Source organism: Dermacentor albipictus, chromosome 3 (genome assembly GCF_038994185.2).
Source record: "Dermacentor albipictus isolate Rhodes 1998 colony chromosome 3, USDA_Dalb.pri_finalv2, whole genome shotgun sequence".
NCBI classification, from domain to species: domain Eukaryota; kingdom Metazoa; phylum Arthropoda; class Arachnida; order Ixodida; family Ixodidae; genus Dermacentor; species Dermacentor albipictus.
In genome coordinates this window covers 44,386,040-44,406,054 of record NC_091823.1, presented here as the reverse complement: position 1 = coordinate 44,406,054, position 20,015 = coordinate 44,386,040, and the positions used below count along the sequence as shown (strand labels likewise).

Below are 20,015 nucleotides of genomic sequence, written 5' to 3'. Positions count from 1 at the left end.
TAATCCAATACATATAGTCCTAGCTCGGAACAAATGAAGAGCAATTATCGAGGCTAAAGATGCAGGATTGTGCAGTCGGTGATATGATAATCGGCGCTGACGACTGTGTGCAACGCGATTAGACACGGCGGTGAGAATAAGTATAACGGCATAACGAGATCGTCACACTCGCAAACCTTAATGCGCAGTTACCGTTTACCGCCCACAAGAACGCTAGCATCTGTAATTATAACCCTTGTTGCATTTGTAGCGTAAGAAGTGTGACCCCCCCCCCCTCCCTCCTCCGCCTTCTTGATGATGGTTGGAATTGGCTCTGTGAATGACAAAAGCCCCGAACAATCCTATAGCGCTACTGGCCTATGCTGAAATCGCCTTTTCAGGGACTCGAATTATTCGGGAGACCGACTATAGATATCTGGGCGTTTCCTGTGTCCTATGTAATGCGGCACTTATTGATAGCTCGCTGCAAAAGAAAATGTTGATTGATAAAGTAAGTAAACCGAGAATGGCAACTGCGTTCGGTAGAGGCGAAATTCTTATGCCGCAGATTATATACCTACCGACGCGTTGAGGAGAAATGTATTTGCCGCCAATCATTGGCGGGTCGAAGCCGGCGTCATTGGCCCGTTTATTGGCCCACTTTCTTCATAATTTTTTCTTCTACTTATACATACATACATACATACATACATACATACATACATACATACATACATACATACATACATACATACATACATACATACATACATACATACATACATACATACATACATACATACATACATACATACATACATACATACGAGCATCCGGATTGTCATATATCAAATACCACGCGCTTTCAGGAAGGACAAATAAAGAAAAGATCGCTCCAAATGTTGACAGAACAAATACAAAAAGTCGTACATCGTTCGATACAAAAATCAACATAAGCCAGCAGGCGTCGCAAAGGCCTGCACTAATATGTTAAAATTATTATTTTTTATTGTTATAGAGGTAAGGCAAATAATGCGATCAGCGTATACCCACGTCTACCGATCGCCGAAGGATAGTCACACAGATTGGCAAGACTGTACAACAGTTTCGTCGGTTGGCAAATGTAACGACCGCTTACTCCAGTGAAGGAAACTAATTGCACAAAGCGTTTCTTTGGAGCGAACGATCTCTCGTTCTTTATTCCCTTCTTTTCTTTGCCGCATTCAACATCTCAGACCATCATTATAATGCTCTTATATTCAATGGTCTAGAGAGAATGGTTTCAGGGCACAAAATAGAAAATGTTCCTTTCGCCCCACCCCCTTAGGAGAGAGATGCAAACTGTAATTCAAGTTTCGTTTATTGTATGTTACGTAACTTTGTACGCACATTTTATAACAAATCTAAAACAATCAACGCGCACAATTTATTGCAGGCTTCCACGCTGCATTACGTCAGTTGCACCCGCGGTGGTGAGGGGAAAAAATAAACGAGAAAAGGAAAAAGGAAAATAGATAAACAGATAGATGCGCTGCAGGGGAAAACAATCAAACTGCAGCCGAAATGATCGAAGAAAAAGAAGAAAAAAAAAGAAAGAAAGCTCGGGTGCAGATTTTCATCGGGAGATAGGCGCTTGCAAAAAAAGCGCGTGCGTTTTGCATCGCCAGCGCCAGCGCGCGCACGCTTACCTTGGTCAGGCAGTGAAGTATCCTCGCTGATGTCAGGCGTCGCAGCGCGAGAGGTGGTGGGACATTTTTCGTCTTCTCTTTCCTCCGTGTTATCCGTAGAGTCCATAGCAACGCATCAGCAGGGCACATCGCACATCACACGCAAACTTCCTCCTCCAAATGGGGGGTGGGCTGGGCGCCCGTCGCTCTCGGCGCTTGCAGACGGGGCGCACGCGCGCTCAGAGGGTCCCGCAGGCTTCACTGGGCGAACCGCGGACTCCTTCGCCAGGCCGCCAGAAATGCGCCCTCCGCACATGCACCGTCCGGCCCCGTGCTCTCATTTAGGCCTTGCACTGGACGTGCACACACGCCGCCCGGATTGCATTGCAGTGCATCTCGACGCGGTGCAGCCATTTGCAGGTGCCCGGCGAGCAGGAGCCCTGCGGAGAGAAAATTGCCAAGCAGACGCTCCTGCGCCGCAGAGCGCGAGCGCCCAGCGGCAATATGGCGAGCGCGAAGTACCGTTAGGCCACCAGATGTCCCTACTTTGTGTACACGTTAAAACGCCGACACGCGTTGAGTTGTGAGCGCGTTCAAATCGAGTGAGAGCACGCAGAATGTGCCGTGTTGCAATGAGACTCCGCAGAAAATTAGATAGACTTTTCAAACTTGCGCTGTAATCTCTGCAAATCAAAGCGGAGCCACAATCGCACCTGTATTACGGATTGGCTTGCGCCGACTTGATTGCTCAACTCGGCTATAACTTGGCTACACTGGTCTAGCCACTCTGAAGATAAAAAAAGAGAGGAAGAGTGAAAAGAAAGAATGAAAGGAGTGAGTGGGAGAGGAGATACCATCATATGACATTATTTTGTTTGTGCGGCTGGGTGTCCTTTGCGAGCGCATCGATTGCAGTGAAGCCGTACTAGAGTAATAGCTGTATTGACAGCTTTGTATATTTCGCGCTTTTGAATTCTCATAATTGCTCGTACATTGTAAATACGATTATGTCGTACACGGAAGGCAAAGTGCTTAGTCTTCAGTTCAACCAAGATCACGGTAAGACCAAGCAGCCTTTGTTTACTCGTTCTCTCGCTGCAACTCACGAGAGTTTAGTTTTTTTTTAGGCCGTCAAATCATTTATTGTGCGCTTTGGCGAAACAGAAGCGGGAGTGCAATGCGAGTGTAGAGATGCGTGACCATAGGATACCTTTTTTGAGCGCCAAATCCTTTGGACTGGGGAGTTTGCATTGTGTGCAAGACGTCTAAGTTCTTGTCCACTTGTTTGTTAAAGCTTCTGCAACGACCTGCGATGTCATAAGTTTTAGCCCATTGAGCAGTTGTTATAGGGTGTTGGTGCACGACGACGTGTAGTGAAGTTACAATAACTTTTGTTTCTTCCTTCAGGTTGTTTCTCCTGCTGCATGGACACAGGACTGCGGATATTTAATGTTGAACCACTGGCCGAAAAAGGGCACTTGGGTACAGGCCTTTCTTCGTCTGTTCAGTTTGGCTAATTACGATGTCTGGACACTGCTCACACGCGTACGCTTACGTCCCTTGTTTACGCAGATATGTCTCAGGTGGGCAGCCTCGCCATTTGCGAAATGCTGCATCGCACAAACCTGTTGGCCGTTGTTGGAGGCGGACCTTCGCCCAAGTTCGCCGACAACACCGGTCGGTTCGATTATTTTCACACAAAGCTCTTGGGCATTTATGAAGGCATATAATATGCATTAATTATATCCTCTATTTTGCAGTTCTCGTTTGGGATGACATGACCAAGCGATTCGTCATGGAGTTTACTTTTCCCACCACAGTCTTGGCTGTGAGGCTCAGGAGGGACAAGTATGTATGCAGACATAATTTGTCCTTGGAGGAGGCATTTAAACAACCGTGATTGATGTGATGCATGTTACCATCCTGCTGCTCACTGAGGTCTTTCCTCTCTAATCATTACTTTCAAACTATTAAGTGCTTGATGGCTTGTGCAAAGCAATAGCAGGTTGTGTGTTATATAAAAAAAAAATCATTAATTCAACTGACCCACACATCTGCCTGTCATTTTAAAAAAATCGATCCAGTAGTTTGCAACACCTGCTTCACTATTACAGTTACTGCCACTCGCGTCTTATGCAAAAAATGGAAACTACATTGTGCTTAAAAGGCATCAATATGACAGAAGACATAGCAGATTTAACACATATTCCATAAACGATCTGCAATTCGACTTGCTCGAAATTTTTTGCTGCATGCTACCTGAAACTCGTTTACTTGAAAGCACTTCAATTGAAGTGCTGAGGTGTAAGTGCAAGAGTTGATGCTAGACATGGTATATATATTTTTTGTATTTCTGTTCTGCACAGGATATTTGTGGTGACCAGGCGTCAGATCCACGTGATGTCATTCCTAAATAGCCCAGCCAAGTTGTTTACATGCGACACATGGGACAATCCGAGAGGTAAGGTCGCTTTTATTTCTTTTGATATTTCTATAGCATCATAATTGATTGGTTCATCTGGGAAATAAGCAGACAGAAAACTCGCAAAGTCATCCCTCTGGAACATCAACTTTGTTTCAGCTGTATTTTTTATTCTACCTTGCAGTGGGCACTGGAAGAATATAATCTGATGAGTCATGCAGGCTTATTAGTCTTAGTTTGGCTGCATTGTTCACATTACATTAACTGTGCACACCGTAAATTAGTGATGTTTCCTAATATCATTAAGTAGTTGGCATTGACAATGCTGTGTTTACTTTCTTTTGAGGCTACTGCTTAGCCTCTAACCCTACTGCTAGAATAGAAATGGCAGAACTTTCCGAGTTAATCAACAAGCGAAAGAGAGCTGACATAAGGAAGTATAATATGGATAGAATTGAACATGCTCTCAGGAACGGAGGAAGCCTAAAAGCAGTGAAGAAGAAACTAGGAATAGGCAAGAATCAGATGTATGCGTTAAGAGACAAAGCCGGCAATATCATAACTAATACGAATGAGATAGTTCAAGTGGCTGAGGAGTTCTATAGAGATTTATACAGTACCTGTGGCACCCACGACGATAATGGAATAGAGAATAGTCTAAAGGAATTTGAAATCCCACAAGTAACGCAGGAAGAAATAAAGAAAGCCTTGGGAGCTATGCAAAGGGGGAAGGCAGCTGGGGAGGATCAGGTAACAGCAGATTTGTTGCAGGATGGTGGGCAGATTGTTCTAGAAAAACTGGCCACCCTGTATACGCAATGCCTCATGGCCTTGAGCGCACCGGAATCTTGGAAGAACGCTAACATAATATTAATCCATAAAAAAGGGGACGTCAAAGGCTTGAAAAATTATAGACCGATCAGCTTACTGTCCGTTGCCTACAAAGTATTTACTAAGGTAATTGCAAATAGAATCAAGAACGCCTTAGACTTCTGTCAACCATAGGACAAGGCAGGATTCCGTAAAGGCTACTCAACTATAGACCATATTCACACTATCAATCAGGTGATAGAGAAATGTGCGGAATATGACCAACCTTTATATATAGCTTTCATTGATTACGAGAAAGCGTTTGATTCAGTCGCAACCTCAGCAGTCATGGAGGCATTACGGAATCAGGGTGTAGATGAGCCATATGTAAGAATACTGAAAGATATTTATAGCGGCTCCACAGCCACCGTAGTCCTTCATATAGAAAGCAACAAAATCCAAATAAATAAAGGCGTCAGGCAGGGAGATACGATCTCTCCAATGCTATTCACAGCGTGTTTACAGGAAGTATTCAGAGACCTGGATTGGGAAGAATTGGGGATAAGAGTTAATGGAGAATACCTTAGTAACTTGCGATTCGCTGATAATATTGCCTTGCTTAGTAACTCAGGGGACCAATTGCAATGCATGCTCACTGACCTGGAGAGGCAAAGCAGAAGGGTGGGTCTAAAAATTAATCTGCAGAAAACTAAAGTAATGTTTAACAGTCTCGGAAGAAAACAGCAGTTTACGATAGGTAGCGACGCACTGGAAGTGGTAAGGGAATACATCTACTTAGGGCAGGTAGTGACCGCGGATCTGGATCATGAGACTGAAATAATCAGAAGAATAAGAATGGGCTGGGGTGCGTTTGGCAGGCATTCTCAGATCATGAACAGCAGGTTGCAATTATCCCTCAAGAGAATAAGTGCATAACAGCTGTGTCTTACCAGTACTCAAGTACGGGGCAGAAACCTGGAGGTTTACGGAAAGGGTTTTACTTAAATTGAGGACGACGCAACGAGCTATGGAAAGAAGAATGATGGATGTAACGTTAAGGCATAAGAAAAGAGCAGATTGGGTGAGGGAACAAACGTGAGTTAATGACATCATAGTTGAAATCAAGAAAAAGAAATGGGCATGGGCAGGACATGTAATGAGGAGGGAAGATAATCAATGGTCATTAAGGGTTACGGACTGGATTCCAAGGGAAGGAAAGCGTAGCAGGGGACGAGTTGCGCAGATGAGATTAAGAAGTTTGCAGAGACAACATGGCCATAATTAGTAGACGACCGGGGTAGTTGGAGAAGTATGGGAGAGGCCTTTGCCCTGCAGTGGGCGTAACCAGGCTGATGATGATGATGATGGTGATGGATGTGTCAGTTTACACGTACTGCCATTACAATAGTAAACACAGCGACAAAAAAGTTTTCTGTGGTAGATAGATGGGGATAAATGTTTCCCACTACACTAGTCCAATTATGATGCTCATGAAAAGCAAGATTAGCCCTATCATTAGAACTTTGTCATATATTGTTGCATTGGCAGGTTTTACACAGATTCAACATTCAGTGTACTGGACACTGCCCATCATCATAAGTAGTGATCATTGTAAGCAGACTGCAGTGATCAGGTGTCAGCACTGCACAGTTATTTTTTACCAAGTGAAAACATAGTGTCGTTTCTGTAGCATCTGTGAGCTCGATTACTGTTTTGCTTCCATGTTCATCAAGTTCTCAGTGGCCGTGGAAAGGATGGCTATTGGAAATCTAAACATAAATCAGCGTTAGGAATATTTTACTAAACGAATGGGTATGAGCAAATTTCATTCTTTTCCCTTGAGGCCTCTGCCAAGTGACGCCTTCCGCTGCTGCCGAGAGGCACCTCCTTGTCTTTCCCGGCCAGAGGTGCGGCGGCGTCCAGCTTGTGGTAAGATATTGCAGCAAATTTTGGAACCCACACTCTTCTCGCTTGCAGTTTCAAGTGATGATTACTCATGTGCTAGCAGATTAGCCTGTCATATAATTCTTGGTGTGGGAATAATAAATTGATTGCTCAGTGACGTTAACTTTTGCAAAACCCAAACCAGTGCAGGAGCCACCCAGCTCTGTTGACGGCACGTGCACAGCTGAGTATCTGACATTGTGGTTCACATTATCTGTTAAGAGTGCAAGGGTCTGCATATTCGCTTCCCTTCTCCCAGGTGAAATAAATTTTCTCTGCAATTGTTTGTCTTGCCTTCTTATACAGGCGATTTCTCCGTGCACATAAAATATGCATGTGAACGCACTGTGCTTTGCAATGTAGGTGCACAACAGACATGGGTCTCAGCAGCTCTTTAAATACATTGATGATGAAGTCAGTTCAATGTCCAGGCTAGCTTTCCCTTGCTTGCTTCAAATCAGTATGGTCACCAAGGCCTGACCTGATGTGGAGTTTGCAAAAAATCCAGAGCCCTTCCAATATGTGAATATGGAAGACCAGCAAAGCTGTTGGTTTTGTTTAATTATATATTAATTTATTTAATTTGGTGGTTATGTTAAATGGGTTAAAAAAACAACACATAACTTTGTTGTTTACTTTTGTATTTTTTTTCTTTAAGTTCATTTCACTTGGTCATCATATTGATAATTGCCTTATGGCCGCTATGGTAAACTGCAATTGCTTGCACATCGATTTTAGACAAAATCTTGCTAAATGTGAGATCAATGCATGATCGGTTGCATTTTGTTGTTGGCACATCGACTTCAGTGCAACGCGTAAGCTGAAACGTTCCAACATTAATGATGAGATACACCTTCTATTGAGTTTGCTGATGTCAACGTTAAAGACCCCACGACGATGATGGATGTGTTGTTGTCGAGAGACGCTCAACTGAACACGTCAGAAACACTTCAATCTCTCTCTCCGAGGTTTTGGGAGGGATGCATACTTCAACCCCCCCCCTCGGAGCTCACAGGGGTATGTGCCATTGAGCTTGGACCCTTTCTTCACTATCACCAGGGTCGGCTCACGTGATTTTTTATCAGCATTTCAGACATCTTTTTTCCAGATCCTATCCATGGATAGCTTCGCTGTAAAAATTGGATTTGCAGAGTCATGTGATGCCAAGTTTGTGGGCCAGAACTGCTATTTGTTCCTGCCCCCAAATCCAACTTCTCCTCGTGAATCCAACTTGAGCAGTTAAAAGAGGCTAGTGAAGCAACATTTCTTCCAGAAATATTTTTCATCTGCAGGAGTGCTCTCGTGCACAACCATCTTTCAGTTAACCTTCATTGTGCAAGCGTGCAAAAAGGCAGCACAACTGAAGGAGACACATGCCACAAGTATGAGCTTGCAACTACAGTTAGACCTCGATATAACGAACTTTGATATAGCGAAATTCTTGATATAACGAATGAACTTTTCGTAACCTCTTGTCCACAAAACACCATGCAATTAAAACCTCAATATAACGAAGTGTGTTTGTATTCGATTTCAACATAATGAAATTTCGGTTCCACAGCGTTGGGAGCGAGAGGCAGACGAAGCATTCGCTCCCCGGTGCCGGCGCTTTCCATGATAGCGTTGTCTCAGTTCGGGTGACACTATCAGGTGTGGGGGCAGAGTGCATGCAAAAGCATGGCTAGCTTCGCTTAATTCATACTGCCTATGTGAAGATATCGTCGACGTGGCATGAAAGCTTATCATTTGTTGCGGATTCCCAAATTCATCGAAATTAATTGTTGTCACATTCAAATTTGCTTTTTTTAATTGCACGATAATTTGAAAAATTCCGCTACCCCTTTCCACATAAGAAAAATAGATTGGCAACTGTACTTATTTGCATAAAAGGTCGAACTTCAATACAACGAAATTTTGATATAATAAAGCAAATTGCCGATTTTACCTATTTTGTTATATCGGTTTAACCCTGTTCATTTGTATGCACCATGCATTGGTGGTTGTCTGCACTTTCTAGCTTTGTTCTTATTGAAGTTCTAATGTTGTAATTTTTCTGATCCTACATACACATCAACTGTAAAAGATCATGCTTCCCTGGTATACATTCTTTCTTGGTCGATCTGTGTCCTTTTTTTATTAGGTTTATGCTCCATTGGTTCAGAACAATTTTGTCTTATAAAAAAGTATAGCTACACCGCCAGCATGTATATGCGTAGCCTGTTAACGGTCTGCTAGTATTTTGACCCCCCCTCTTTTCTCTACTTTCAGGACCTCTCTGCGACAGTGCCAAGCATGTCAATGTCGCCAGTGACCATCCCCGCCCACCAAAGTGACATTGCATGCATCGCTCTCAACCAGGAAGGCACCATGCTTGCCACTGCATCCCAGAAGGTTCTATTTTACTTCCCTTGGCTAACTGTTATGTACAGTATAGTTGCTCTAGGCTCAGTATAGGCTCTATAGTTGCTATAGGCAAACATTAAGTCAAGCTGACCCAATTAGTACTGTGAAATGTCCACAAGATTATTTTTATTGAGCTCAAACTTTAGTGAGTGAGAATGACCTAAATATGGGACATGTTTGCCATTATGATGTTGGAAGTGTCGTCTTGTGTCTGTCTCCTAATACAAAAATAGTTTACAAGTACTGTTAACAAGAAAGTAATTACATTACTTCTTATCATAAGAGAAAAAATACCTTGACCGGTTAGCTGAGTTTGCTTTGTCTGCTGGTCCGTATTACTGAACATAATGGAATGCATGCTCACAACACATCTGTAGCTGTTTTAGGCACACAAGTTAAAATGAGTGGATGGATGGATGGATGGCGGCTACACCCTGTGTAACGGGTGGCGGCTGGCGCCACCTAGCCTTTTGCTCCCCCTCCTATTTTTTTTCCTTTCTTTATATCCCCTTCTCCTTAAACTAGTTTTCACTCCCCTAAAAATGTATAGAAAGCATTATCTCCCCGATTTATGGTATTATCTCTCCCTTGACTTCCTCCACCAATCCTCTAGCCTCCCCTTCATTACTGCCACTCTTTTCGCGTGAAAGCATAGCTTGGTGACTACTTGTTGCCAGAGGAAGGCAGCCAGGAGGCTTAGCTTTAATGCTCTTGGAATTTTGAAAGAAGAGAAACAAAAAAAGAGCCTTCAAAATTTGGTACCATATATACTAGACTCCTATGTGCCCTTGAGTGCAACGTGCACCCCTTTTTTTCATGGCTAAATATGAAAGATGCAGTGCAAATGAAATCCCCTTGCTTGTTCCCTCACCATATTTGCTTGGCAAGAAAGAAATTGCAATTTGTTATCGCCTTGAAGAAGAAAATTCAGAATGGAGGTCCCTGGAGGTGCAATTTCGATTCTAACTATAGGTGGTGTCAGCGGTGACAAACACCTGGCACCTGCAGTATTTCTTCCAGAAATAAAAGTGGATGTTTACGGCTGCTTTGTAGACAAGTAGGGTGTATCTGCTCTTTTGTGCCATTTGTGTTCTGATGGCGACACCTGCATAAGTTGTGGAATGTCTGCGTTGTTTTAATTTTTGTAAAGCCAGGGCAAGGACATTGCCAAGTAAGAGTTTCTCTGGTTTCGGTAAATTAAAAAAAGAAAAATGAACTACCGTAAAATTCTGAGCAAGCACTCGACCTATGGTGAAAGATAATCCAAGTAAGTTTGCGGGGTCCGGTGGCCAGTGAGCTAGGCCTATACTGTCTCCCAACGATCACAAGCCCGCCTGGCTTGCTCATTCACTTCTGTTGGCATCAATAAAATCAAATCTATTGCAATTTCAGTGCAACATAATTGTGTACGTGTTGTGCTGATCAACATAGGCGCTTCATTATGAGCTGCATGCGGTCGTGTCGCAAGCACCACCGGTTTCCAATTCGATGGCCAAGCGAGCTAGGCCTGCTGGCTCCTAGTCATCAGCGACTGCGTATGTGGCCTTGCGGATACATGTCTACACTTCTCGCATAGTCGTGTTTAAATTGACATCTTTTGTTTAAAATGAGAGAGCTGAATACCGTCGCCGACTGATTTTTCGGACTCCAAAAATTCGGACATGCTCGATTATTCGGTCTGCTTCGCAGCACCGTCATTCTCCCCATAGACCCTAATGTATAACAATTGCCGAAAGTTCGGACCCCTTGCAACCTGTCGTCCGATTTTTTGGACACTCCTCGAGTCAACTCGATCGAGAGCACCATGCACCAACTCTGACCGGTGCGTGGTTCGACTTGCTTAATGCCATTTTTGTTTTGAACGGTGCCTCCTTGCTGCCCCACGAAGTGGCGCTACTGCAAATCTCCACTCATCATCATCGTTTCTGCCTGGTTCGGTAGAGTGGTTCTACAGCAGTTCCGGTTTTAGCTTAGTAAGCCATGTCAAGACAATCCAGCAGTTGATTTATTTCTTCGTGCACAACGCTGCGAGGAGGCCACGTTTTTCGTTTGTGCGACTGGTGTCAGCATGGTGGTGTTTGCTTTGTGTGCTGTGTCAAGGTTCCGGTGATCCAACGTGGCATACGGAAACATATCGTCAAGTGTCTAATGGCACCGACAGTGACTGCGCTGGGGAATGCCGGCAAGCGGGTGCCGGGAGGCCTAAGATTTGTCGCCTTCTGATGTGCTCCCTACTGACATGGAAAATGTTCTGCCAAGACCTGCGCAGTGATTGCATTGCGATTCCGGACACCATCTCATTTGAGAGTTTCACAGGTGCCGACACTGCTGTACTGACATGCGCAGAACTCGACAACGGCGAGATCATTTGTCAGGTTTTTGCTGCACCGCTGGACGATGACTCTGAGTCAGAAGATGACGCACCATGTGCTACGCTGCCGTCGCATGCGGAGCGTGTACAAGCAATGACTGTGCTTTCAGCCCGGTACGACCCTCTCCGAGATTCGGGCTTATCTGATTGCGTGTAAACAGAACAGCGTACAACGGCACATTCACGATTTCTTCAAGCCTACTGCTGAGCCCGAATAAGTGCGTGGAAATAAAAGATATCATTTTTTTTTCTTAATCTGCTTTTTTGGACACCTGTTTATTCGGACATTTCCCTAGTCCCCGTGAGATCCAAATAAACGGTCAGTGACTGTAAACGTTTTTTTTTTTTTTCGTTTTATTTGCGAAATCATTTCGAGTGTCCGTACAGGGGCGCCGGTTCACCGCTTGCTCATTTGTACCATGTGTCCTGAATTGTCGTATGCTGCAATTCGGACTCTGACGCGTGATAGATTTTACAAAAAATTTCACCATGTGTCTAGTGCTATGTGACACTTCACACGTTTGACCGAAATGGTGACTGACGAAGGCTATGGCTATGCAGATACCTGGCTATGGTGAACTATCGCGGTCCTTGGCGGAAGTGCGGCTAAACAATAAAATTATTTCTCACTAAATTGCACCATTTTATGTAATTTAATGTGCAGTTTCGTATAAAGTTTACAAAAAAACTGTATCCTAGTGGTGCGGTGAAAATGCATGAAGTGGTGACCAAGGTGAAGAATGGGAAGGGGTGTTGGCTCGGTAGTTGACGCCAATTTCAGATCACTCTAAAGTGGAGCAGGGGCGCTTCCACTGGTAGGGGCATTTGCTCGGAGTTTTACGGTATGCATAAGAATTGAGTAAATATGGTAAATTAAATTTTTTTAGCTTCATTTAACATTTCCAGCTCTTGAAGTGCTTTTAAATATCGCAAAGAGATTTGAGAAGTGGTGCTCATGCCTAAAACGCCTTGAAATTTTCCTAATGTGATGCATGGGCTACATCATCTCTTCTACTATTACAATGAGACTTGCATCCTCGTTAGAATAACACAGGACTGCACTGAACCTAGCCATTTTGCGTCGCTGATCCAGGTGGATACATGAACTCCCATGTGGTAACGTGTGAGCTAATGACGCAAGCTTAGTGTCTAACACCATGGTTGCCTTAGATGCTCAGTTCAAATGCAGTTTCATTTCTTTCCTTGTAATGTTTTGGTATCCTGCTTGACAGGGCACCTTGATTCGTGTCTTTGACACACTCAAGCGAAACTTGGTTGTGGAGCTGAGAAGAGGAGCCGATCCAGCTACGCTTTACTGGTATGCGCAGTTAAATATTGGTTCTTGCCTGGCTGGCATCTTTAGAATGTGCGCGTTACATCCAACACATTGTCTTTCAGCATAAACTTTAGCCAAGACTCGGAGTACATCTGCGCTTCAAGTGACAAAGGGACAATCCACATTTTCGCCTTGAAGAATACCAAACTAAACAGACGATCAACGTGAGTTGGTGCTCGTGGCGCTACTGCTACTTTTTAACATACCACTGCAGTGCGCGTTGGTCACTTGGCAACTTGAATGGCATATCTTAAATGTTTGTTTCTTCTTGTGCACAGCTTCCAGAAGATGGGATTCTTGGGTCCTTACATGGAGTCACAGTGGGCCCTGGCAAATTTCACAGTACCAGCAGAGTGTGCCTGCATTTGTGCTTTTGGCACGGGGTCATCGGTATACGGTAGGTTGTTGGCTCTGTACTCAATACTTCGTAGGCAGAACTGTGGATGCTAAGCAAAACAGACTGCACATTGAAAGCTTTAGCTGTCAACCCGTAGCCTTGGCACGACCATTTCAATGCTGCACTGTTTGCTGCATTCAGCACCTGTCCTTGCATCTATTTTTAAAGACCTTTCTTCATATGCATGTGCAACTTAGCCTTGAGACTGTTAGACAGCACTGCTTGCGCCTAAGCGAAGAAATGTGGAACCTCATTAATTTGGATTTCACAGGACCAAAAGAACAGTCTGAATAACTGAATGTCGAATTATCGATATTGTCGAGAAAACAAACAAATGCTTACTACGTCAACATGCCTCTATTCACTTAATAGATAGGCAAATCCTTCATCTATTTTGTATATACGCAACGTGGAAGCTGCAATTCTTGTCATCTCGGGACTTATTAGCGCTCACAGTGACGAATGCCTCACTACTTCTTTTGCAGAGCAGCTGTGGTTTCATCCGAGGCATGCTTGTCACTAATGAATGTACATCTTGATAATTTTTTCACCACTGAGCTGGTCGCCAACAGATCGTCCTTCCATTGCAATGTAGCCAACGCTCTTAATCCTCGACAGCTTCCGCCGCGTTTGTGACATTATGAGCGCAGCCATTGCACTTAGTCGAAACAAAACTATAGACTTGTTTGCCGCAACCTCTGCAAATGAAACCGTGGCCACTATTGATGCAGTCATGGACAATGACTACACAGTTGTAAAGTTACATGGTTGATCTGCATCCCGACTCAGAAACATAACTACTGATTACCATAAATGCTGTGGACGGAACCATGGTTGCTGGCAATGCGATCATGGATGGCAGTTGCAGTTATGAAAAAGGCATGCAGCCAATGAGGTGTGGTGACAAATGCTGCAGTTGGCTCAAGAATAGAGACACAAATAGGCACTCGGCATTGTGGCATTCTTGTTGTTCACGTATGATTTTCACTGACGACTATGGCGGTTCGGACTCCACCGCTTCGTTTTCGTAGGGCACTAGCACCGCTCTTGCTCTTTTATGTTGCACATGTGCAGTTTTATGTGCTTGCTGAGCTCTGAGAGTTGTCTGTATTAACCTATGTTTGGCCCAAGTACGTCTGAATTAACAAGCTTGATTCAATTAAATAATGCATATGCCTGTAGGGAGTTTGAACTAACAAGGGTCAGAATAATGAGGTTTTACTGTAACACAGTAACAGAGAAAAGTGTATAACAGCTGTGTCTTACCAGTACTCACGTACGGGGCAGAAACCTGGAGGCTTATGAAAAGGGTTCTACTTAAATTGAGGATGACGCAACAAGCTATGGAAAGAAGAATGGTAGGTGTAACATTGAGGGATAAGAAAAGAGCAGATTGGGTGAGGGAACAAACGCGAGTTAATGACATCTTAGTTGAAATCAAGAAAAAGAATTGGGCATGGGCAGGACATGTAATGAGGAGGGAAGATAACCGATGGTCATTAAGTGTTACGGACTGGATTCCAAGGGAAGCGTAGCAAGAGCTGCAGAAAGTTAGGTGGACGGATGAGATTAAGAAGTTTGCAGGGACAACATGGCCACAATTATTACATGACCAGAGTAGTTGGAGGAGTATGGGAGAGGCCTTTGCCCTGCAGTGGGCGTGACCAGGCTGCTGATGATGATGACGACTGTAACACTTTGATGGCCACTCCCGAGATAGCCAGGGAAACCGCCCTCTCACAACCCCTGCTTCTCCAAAGTTATACATTTGAACCCGACTATATCGAACCCATTTACATTGAATGATTCTATATATTGAACGATTTCTGGACTCGGTATAGTTACGGTGAGTATATATAAAGCAAAAATTACGCTTACATCAAACAAAAATAGCAGCGACTCCCGATATATCGACTGCAAGCGGCGGAAAAGTGCCCCCAGAAGTTGGCTTTCCTTCGCGGCGGCGGGTTCCCCTGCCACCGCGGCTCCATCTGACTGCTCTCTCTATCATGACCGCGCTGCCTCGGACGAGCTGTCAACACCCCCCTGCAAAAAAATGATCCTGGCCCGCCCGCAGCGCTTGCTAAGACAGCCAATCAGGGGCTGTGGTGCCCTCGTCGTGCAAGATGGCGAAAGTGCGAGTTGTCTCGCTGCTTTTCTGGTTCATTGTGTGTGGGTCTTGTGAGTCTTCTCCCGCAGTGTTGCTGTGATGAAGTGGCAGAATTTGCCCTTCGTCGTGAAGCTTGAAATCGTAAATCGAGTCGAACGCGGTGAGAAGTCGGATGTCCCCGCAGCGTGCAATATTCCGAGGAGCACTCTCAGCACGAGCTTGAACAATAAGGCGTCATGGGAAGAAGCTAAACGGGGCAAAGATCCTGCCTCTGTAACAAGCTATTGTTCGATGGCGCTAACAAGTTGCCTCTGCCAGTTGTTTGAATAAATGGTAAATTGTCGCCTTCTACATTACCTTGAATCAAACAAAATGCTTGATCCGTACCAATGCGCATTCAGAGAAGGCCGGTCACCAACTGACCACCTCATGTGTGTTGAGGCCAATATTCGTGATGCTCTTGTCCATAAACAGTTCTTGCACATTTTTCTTGACATGGAAAAGGCTTACGACACAACGTGGCCAGGGCTTTCTTTTTTTTCAACTTCAAAGCTTTCTTCCTAAGGTGCATTTCATGTAGCTTCGTGCTACATTTTCATGTTCTTGAAACTTCCTATACCTTACAGATTTTATTAGAACTGATCTGCCATACTACTGCATATATATTGTCGATATTGAGTACCCGTTACACAGACAGCACGTTTGCAGAACATTTCTTGCCTACTACATTCTCTTCCTGTGGTAGCCTGAAAATGTTACCAGTCACACTCTGTGGTAGCCCAGTGGCTGTGGCGCTGTGCTCTTGAGCTCGAGGTTGTGGGTTCGATTACGGCTGCGGTGGTCACACTTCGTTGGGGGCGATAGGAAAAAGCACTTATGTACTTATGTCGATATTAAAGAACCCCAGGTGGTCAGACGGTCAAAATTAATTCATAGACCCCCACTACAGAGTCCCTCCTAATCAGATTGTCATTTTTGCACATAAAACCTAGGATCTTTTTTTTTTTCAACTTAAATGCTGCTGAAGGAATTTCACAACAGTGCCCGACTTACTCCCTCACTGTACTAATTACATGTACAGAACCTAGAACTGAAAGGTCTCTCTGAGGACATGAAAAATTATTTTGAATTCACCTATGTAGAAACATTTGGTTGGTTATAACAGATGTACTGAAACACCTTTTCTTTTGCAGCAATTTGTGTTGATGGCTCGTTCCACAAGTATGTCTTCACCAAGGATGGCAACTGCAACAGGGAGGCGTATGACATCTTCCTGGATGCTTGTGAAGACGATGATTTGTGATAATTGGGGATAGTCTGCATCTTGTAAAAATTGTACATATTGTCATTGTTTTAAAATATACTTGTTTACAGTCATAATGTTGCTGTCTTGTTTTCTTCATGTCACATTTGCAGTGATATTGCCCGTGTTGCCCACGTGTTTGCTGTTAGATGTCATCAAGGAGTTTGTGATCAAATAGATAGCATACTCGTGACGCCTGCTGCAGAAAGGATGTTCCACATCCACTGCCAAGGTTTGTGAGTGACGGGGCTGGCTAACACTCCCAAGGTTAATTTTAGTAGTAAAACCATGGATACTTGAGAAAGTGGATGGGAAAACGGTGCCATGGTAGTTCAATTGGTAAGAGCATCTCAGGCGTAATGTGAAGACGTGGGTTCGTATCCCACCAGCGACTGGCTGGTTTTTCGTCCACTTTTTTTCTATTTATGATTTCTATAATGCATTTAGTAAGTACAAATAATTTTCCTTAAGTTGTGCTTGGTGTCCGTTTGTTGGCTTGTGACATGATCAATAAAAAATAGGGCGCCTGGGTTCCTGTTAATCTTATGAGGCACATGTTTAGCGCGAAAATGGTGAAACGCATAGTATGATGCATTGTTGCCAACAGTGGATTTATTGCAGCAGCTGCACGTTCAGGCATGGAAATCACTGTCGATTCCCACCTTTAGGTAAAGATTGCCTTGAAGAAAATTTATCTCCAGCTACACTTATGCACATGTCCTCTGCCTGATTAAGTTTCAAGTATTTCCCTCCAATTTGAAGTGGGATTCTTATAGAAAGTTTCTGAAAGGCGATGGTTTGTGGAAAGTGATTATGTCCGCATGCATATCTGCAGTTTCAATAAAACCACTATTGAAAGCAGTGCATCGCCCTGTGTGCTCAAAAGTATATTGTTATAGTGCCTAGAAGCTATTGTGCTTCGTTGTTTTCAGCTAAATAACGAGTCTCGGCTGGCGCCAACTGGCCCAAGCCCCATAATTGAAACCACATTGTGCTTCGACCAGACTGTCCACCAAGTATACGCAGACATAACAGTGGTCTCGCATAATTCTGTGCACGTGGCTGCATTGCTGTTTCTGCGGGTGTACTTGTTAAAAGCTCTATCTAAAGGTGAGTTATTTTTTAGATTTGCGATGGAGGCACTGGTGGATCCGGAGTCCTCCCTCCAAGACGTTCCGGCGTTGACAGCATTGAGCGCACGTGTGCAGGGAATCCCACCGTTGCGGAGGGCTGAGGGCATGCGCGTCCCACCAGAATTTTCTGGCAATGTTCAGAGGGAAGGGGAAAAGGAGTAGTTGATGAGAGAGAGTAGGTCCGCAAAGTCATTGTTGGTGTCGTCATGTGCCTGCACGCAATGGTTCACGCGCGATAACTGTCAAGGTTTGAGAATCTGTTCACAATTAAATGTTTCACTCAAATTGGTGTACATGCAGGGCATTCCCTTTTACCCAACATCTTGACGACGACGCCAATGCGGAGTTAATTGTCACCAACATGGGATATTATTGCAGGCACTTTGATTATGGTATCACACTTCTAGGGAAACTTTTTTTTAGTACGCCGCTCAACAATACTACGATTTTGTGGACTACTATCTGAACTGGTGGCTCTCTCACGCTTGATGGACATGCTTTCGGCACATAATAAGCGTTAATTTTTTGGAGTATCGCTTGGTATCGCATTAACTCACGCACTAGCCGCACTAAACTTCACAAGGTTTTATTAAACTCAGTGCCGTCGATCATACAGTTTCTTACAAAAAGTAGGAAACTCTATATGCCGTCGATAGCTGTCGCACGAAGCCGCGTGCGTGCGCATACAAACTTACTGTATATGCTCCCGATAAACAATAACTCTATACAAACTGCCCGCCAAAAGCCAAAAGTACGAAAATGGACGCTGAAAAAAAAAAAAAAAACGAGCAGTCAGTTTATTGCGCCACAGATCGCGCTGTCTGCTGCTTACAAGATGGCTGCAGCCGGTACGTTATGCAAGTACATTTCTGTGTCGCTCTGCAATTAAGAACGCATACAGTGTTTTATCGATGGGTCGCGCAACGCCTCCTCACGAATTTCTAACGGGAAGTGCAGGCTCAGATAAGTGTATCAGATATAGATTTAAACTAAAAGTTCACGAAATCTTTACTCACTTTAGGATTCGGTTGTAACGTAAAGGGGGTGGAGTGAAAAGAAACAACAAGAACTTTGCGTGACGTTTGCTCCATTCGCACACGCCCATAAGCGCTAACCTTTGAAGACAGCTGTGAGCGCACCCAAGTTGCGCGTCGCTCTGCTGCAAATAAAGATAAACGTAAAGTCGGCAGCAAGTGAATCAGTCAGTGTAGAGCGCGCGCGCGTGGCCGGCTCTTGCCTTGCTGCGCATATCTTTCCACTCTTGTTGTACCGCTGTTGTAAAACGTGCCGATTTTAGCCCCCTTGTCTTTCGGAAAACTGAAGCCGCATTGTCAAGCGTACGAGGCAGTAGCGCTCGTGATCTGCATGGAATGTCCTTAAGGGCCTCGGGCATTATTTCTTTAGATTAATGTGATCTTTTATCTTCGTTGCAAGGATTGATTGAAATGGAGGGCTCTACGAAGTGGACGTCAGATTTAATGGAGGAAGAGGCTCGTTCTGCAGACGTTCATCCTATCTGCTCAACACTGTGAGTTTCAGCTGTAGTGTATATATATATGTAGAACCTAGAGTGACTTTTGCTTTAGTTGCATGCTTTAATAACGCTGTAGTGTTGACGCAATGCAAGCACTGGACTTTTTATGTAGTGATCTGTGCATGGCCATGAGAAATAACCTGATAAACTTGTAATTTAAGTCAGTGTTTTAATTATAGACAACCTTTTTTATGTATATTAAAGTAAGGTTTAAGTTGAACTTCCACTTCGCTTTTTGTGCCACTGTCAGTATATACTAAAATTGTCGTGGCAATATTACACTAAAACAACTTGACAATTTTAGTAGATTTTTATTTTTCAGCTCTATAGCAGCAGGCATTTTGTCGGTTTCACACTAACCATTAACCTAGGCTGTTAACATTTATTAACGGATTAAGCTGAACATATTCACTTGGTATATTGAAACAGGCCAACTTCCTCATTTTCTTTCCCAAATTAATTTTAGATAAATGTGGTAATTGTCGTCATATGAAGTGCAGAGGCTAGAGAAAAATAATATCCCTGCTTCTAATAGCTTCGCCCACTGTGAGAGGCAATCAAGCCACCATACAGCACATAATGCACAAATGCGTCTTGCAAACGACT

At 43.9% G+C, this 20,015-nt stretch overlaps 3 protein-coding genes across 8 annotated transcripts in view; 2 read left to right on the top strand and 1 right to left on the bottom strand.

Annotated features, from left to right (window-relative positions):
* The window catches only part of Eip78C (Ecdysone-induced protein 78C), a 117,225-nt gene extending 115,200 nt beyond the window's left edge, over window positions 1-2,025 (bottom strand). The window contains exon 1 of the mRNA XM_065427031.2: window positions 1,668-2,025. Within this exon, the coding sequence (XP_065283103.1) occupies window positions 1,668-1,773 (106 nt within the window). The 5' untranslated portion in view covers window positions 1,774-2,025. The remainder of the gene's footprint in view (window positions 1-1,667) is intronic.
* A 455-nt stretch (window positions 2,026-2,480) lies between these two features.
* Window positions 2,481-16,819, top strand: LOC135898202 (WD repeat domain phosphoinositide-interacting protein 4-like). The gene is made up of 11 exons (XM_065427032.2): window positions 2,481-2,705; window positions 3,054-3,128; window positions 3,219-3,323; window positions 3,407-3,494; window positions 4,013-4,107; window positions 6,722-6,807; window positions 9,091-9,213; window positions 12,829-12,914; window positions 12,995-13,096; window positions 13,211-13,329; window positions 16,633-16,819. The coding sequence occupies exons 1-11, from the start codon at window positions 2,654-2,656 to the stop codon at window positions 16,740-16,742; spliced, it is 1,041 nt and encodes a 346-aa protein (XP_065283104.1). The 5' UTR covers window positions 2,481-2,653; the 3' UTR covers window positions 16,743-16,819.
* An 861-nt stretch (window positions 16,820-17,680) lies between these two features.
* LOC135898204 (uncharacterized) overlaps window positions 17,681-20,015 on the top strand; it is a 33,876-nt gene continuing 31,541 nt past the window's right edge. Inside the window, exons 1-2 of one of the 6 annotated variants that reach the window (XM_065427035.1) lie at window positions 17,681-17,852; window positions 19,310-19,403. In XM_065427035.1, coding sequence (XP_065283107.1) covers window positions 19,321-19,403 — 83 coding nt within the window. In that variant the 5' untranslated portion in view covers window positions 17,681-17,852; window positions 19,310-19,320. Of the gene's footprint in view, window positions 17,853-18,595; window positions 18,724-18,791; window positions 19,404-20,015 lie in introns of those variants that run through there. The other 5 variants (XM_065427037.2, XM_065427034.2, XM_065427033.2 and 2 more) reach the window with 5 other exon arrangements.

Coding starts and splice junctions, on each gene's coding strand:
- LOC135898202 (XM_065427032.2), top strand. CDS start 2,654: ATGTCGTACACGGAAGGCAAAGTGCTTAGTCTTCAGTTCAACCAAGAT. Junction 3,495..4,012: donor GTGAGGCTCAGGAGGGACAA/GTATGTATGCAG, acceptor TGTTCTGCACAG/GATATTTGTGGTGACCAGGC. Junction 13,330..16,632: donor CACGGGGTCATCGGTATACG/GTAGGTTGTTGG, acceptor TTTCTTTTGCAG/CAATTTGTGTTGATGGCTCG.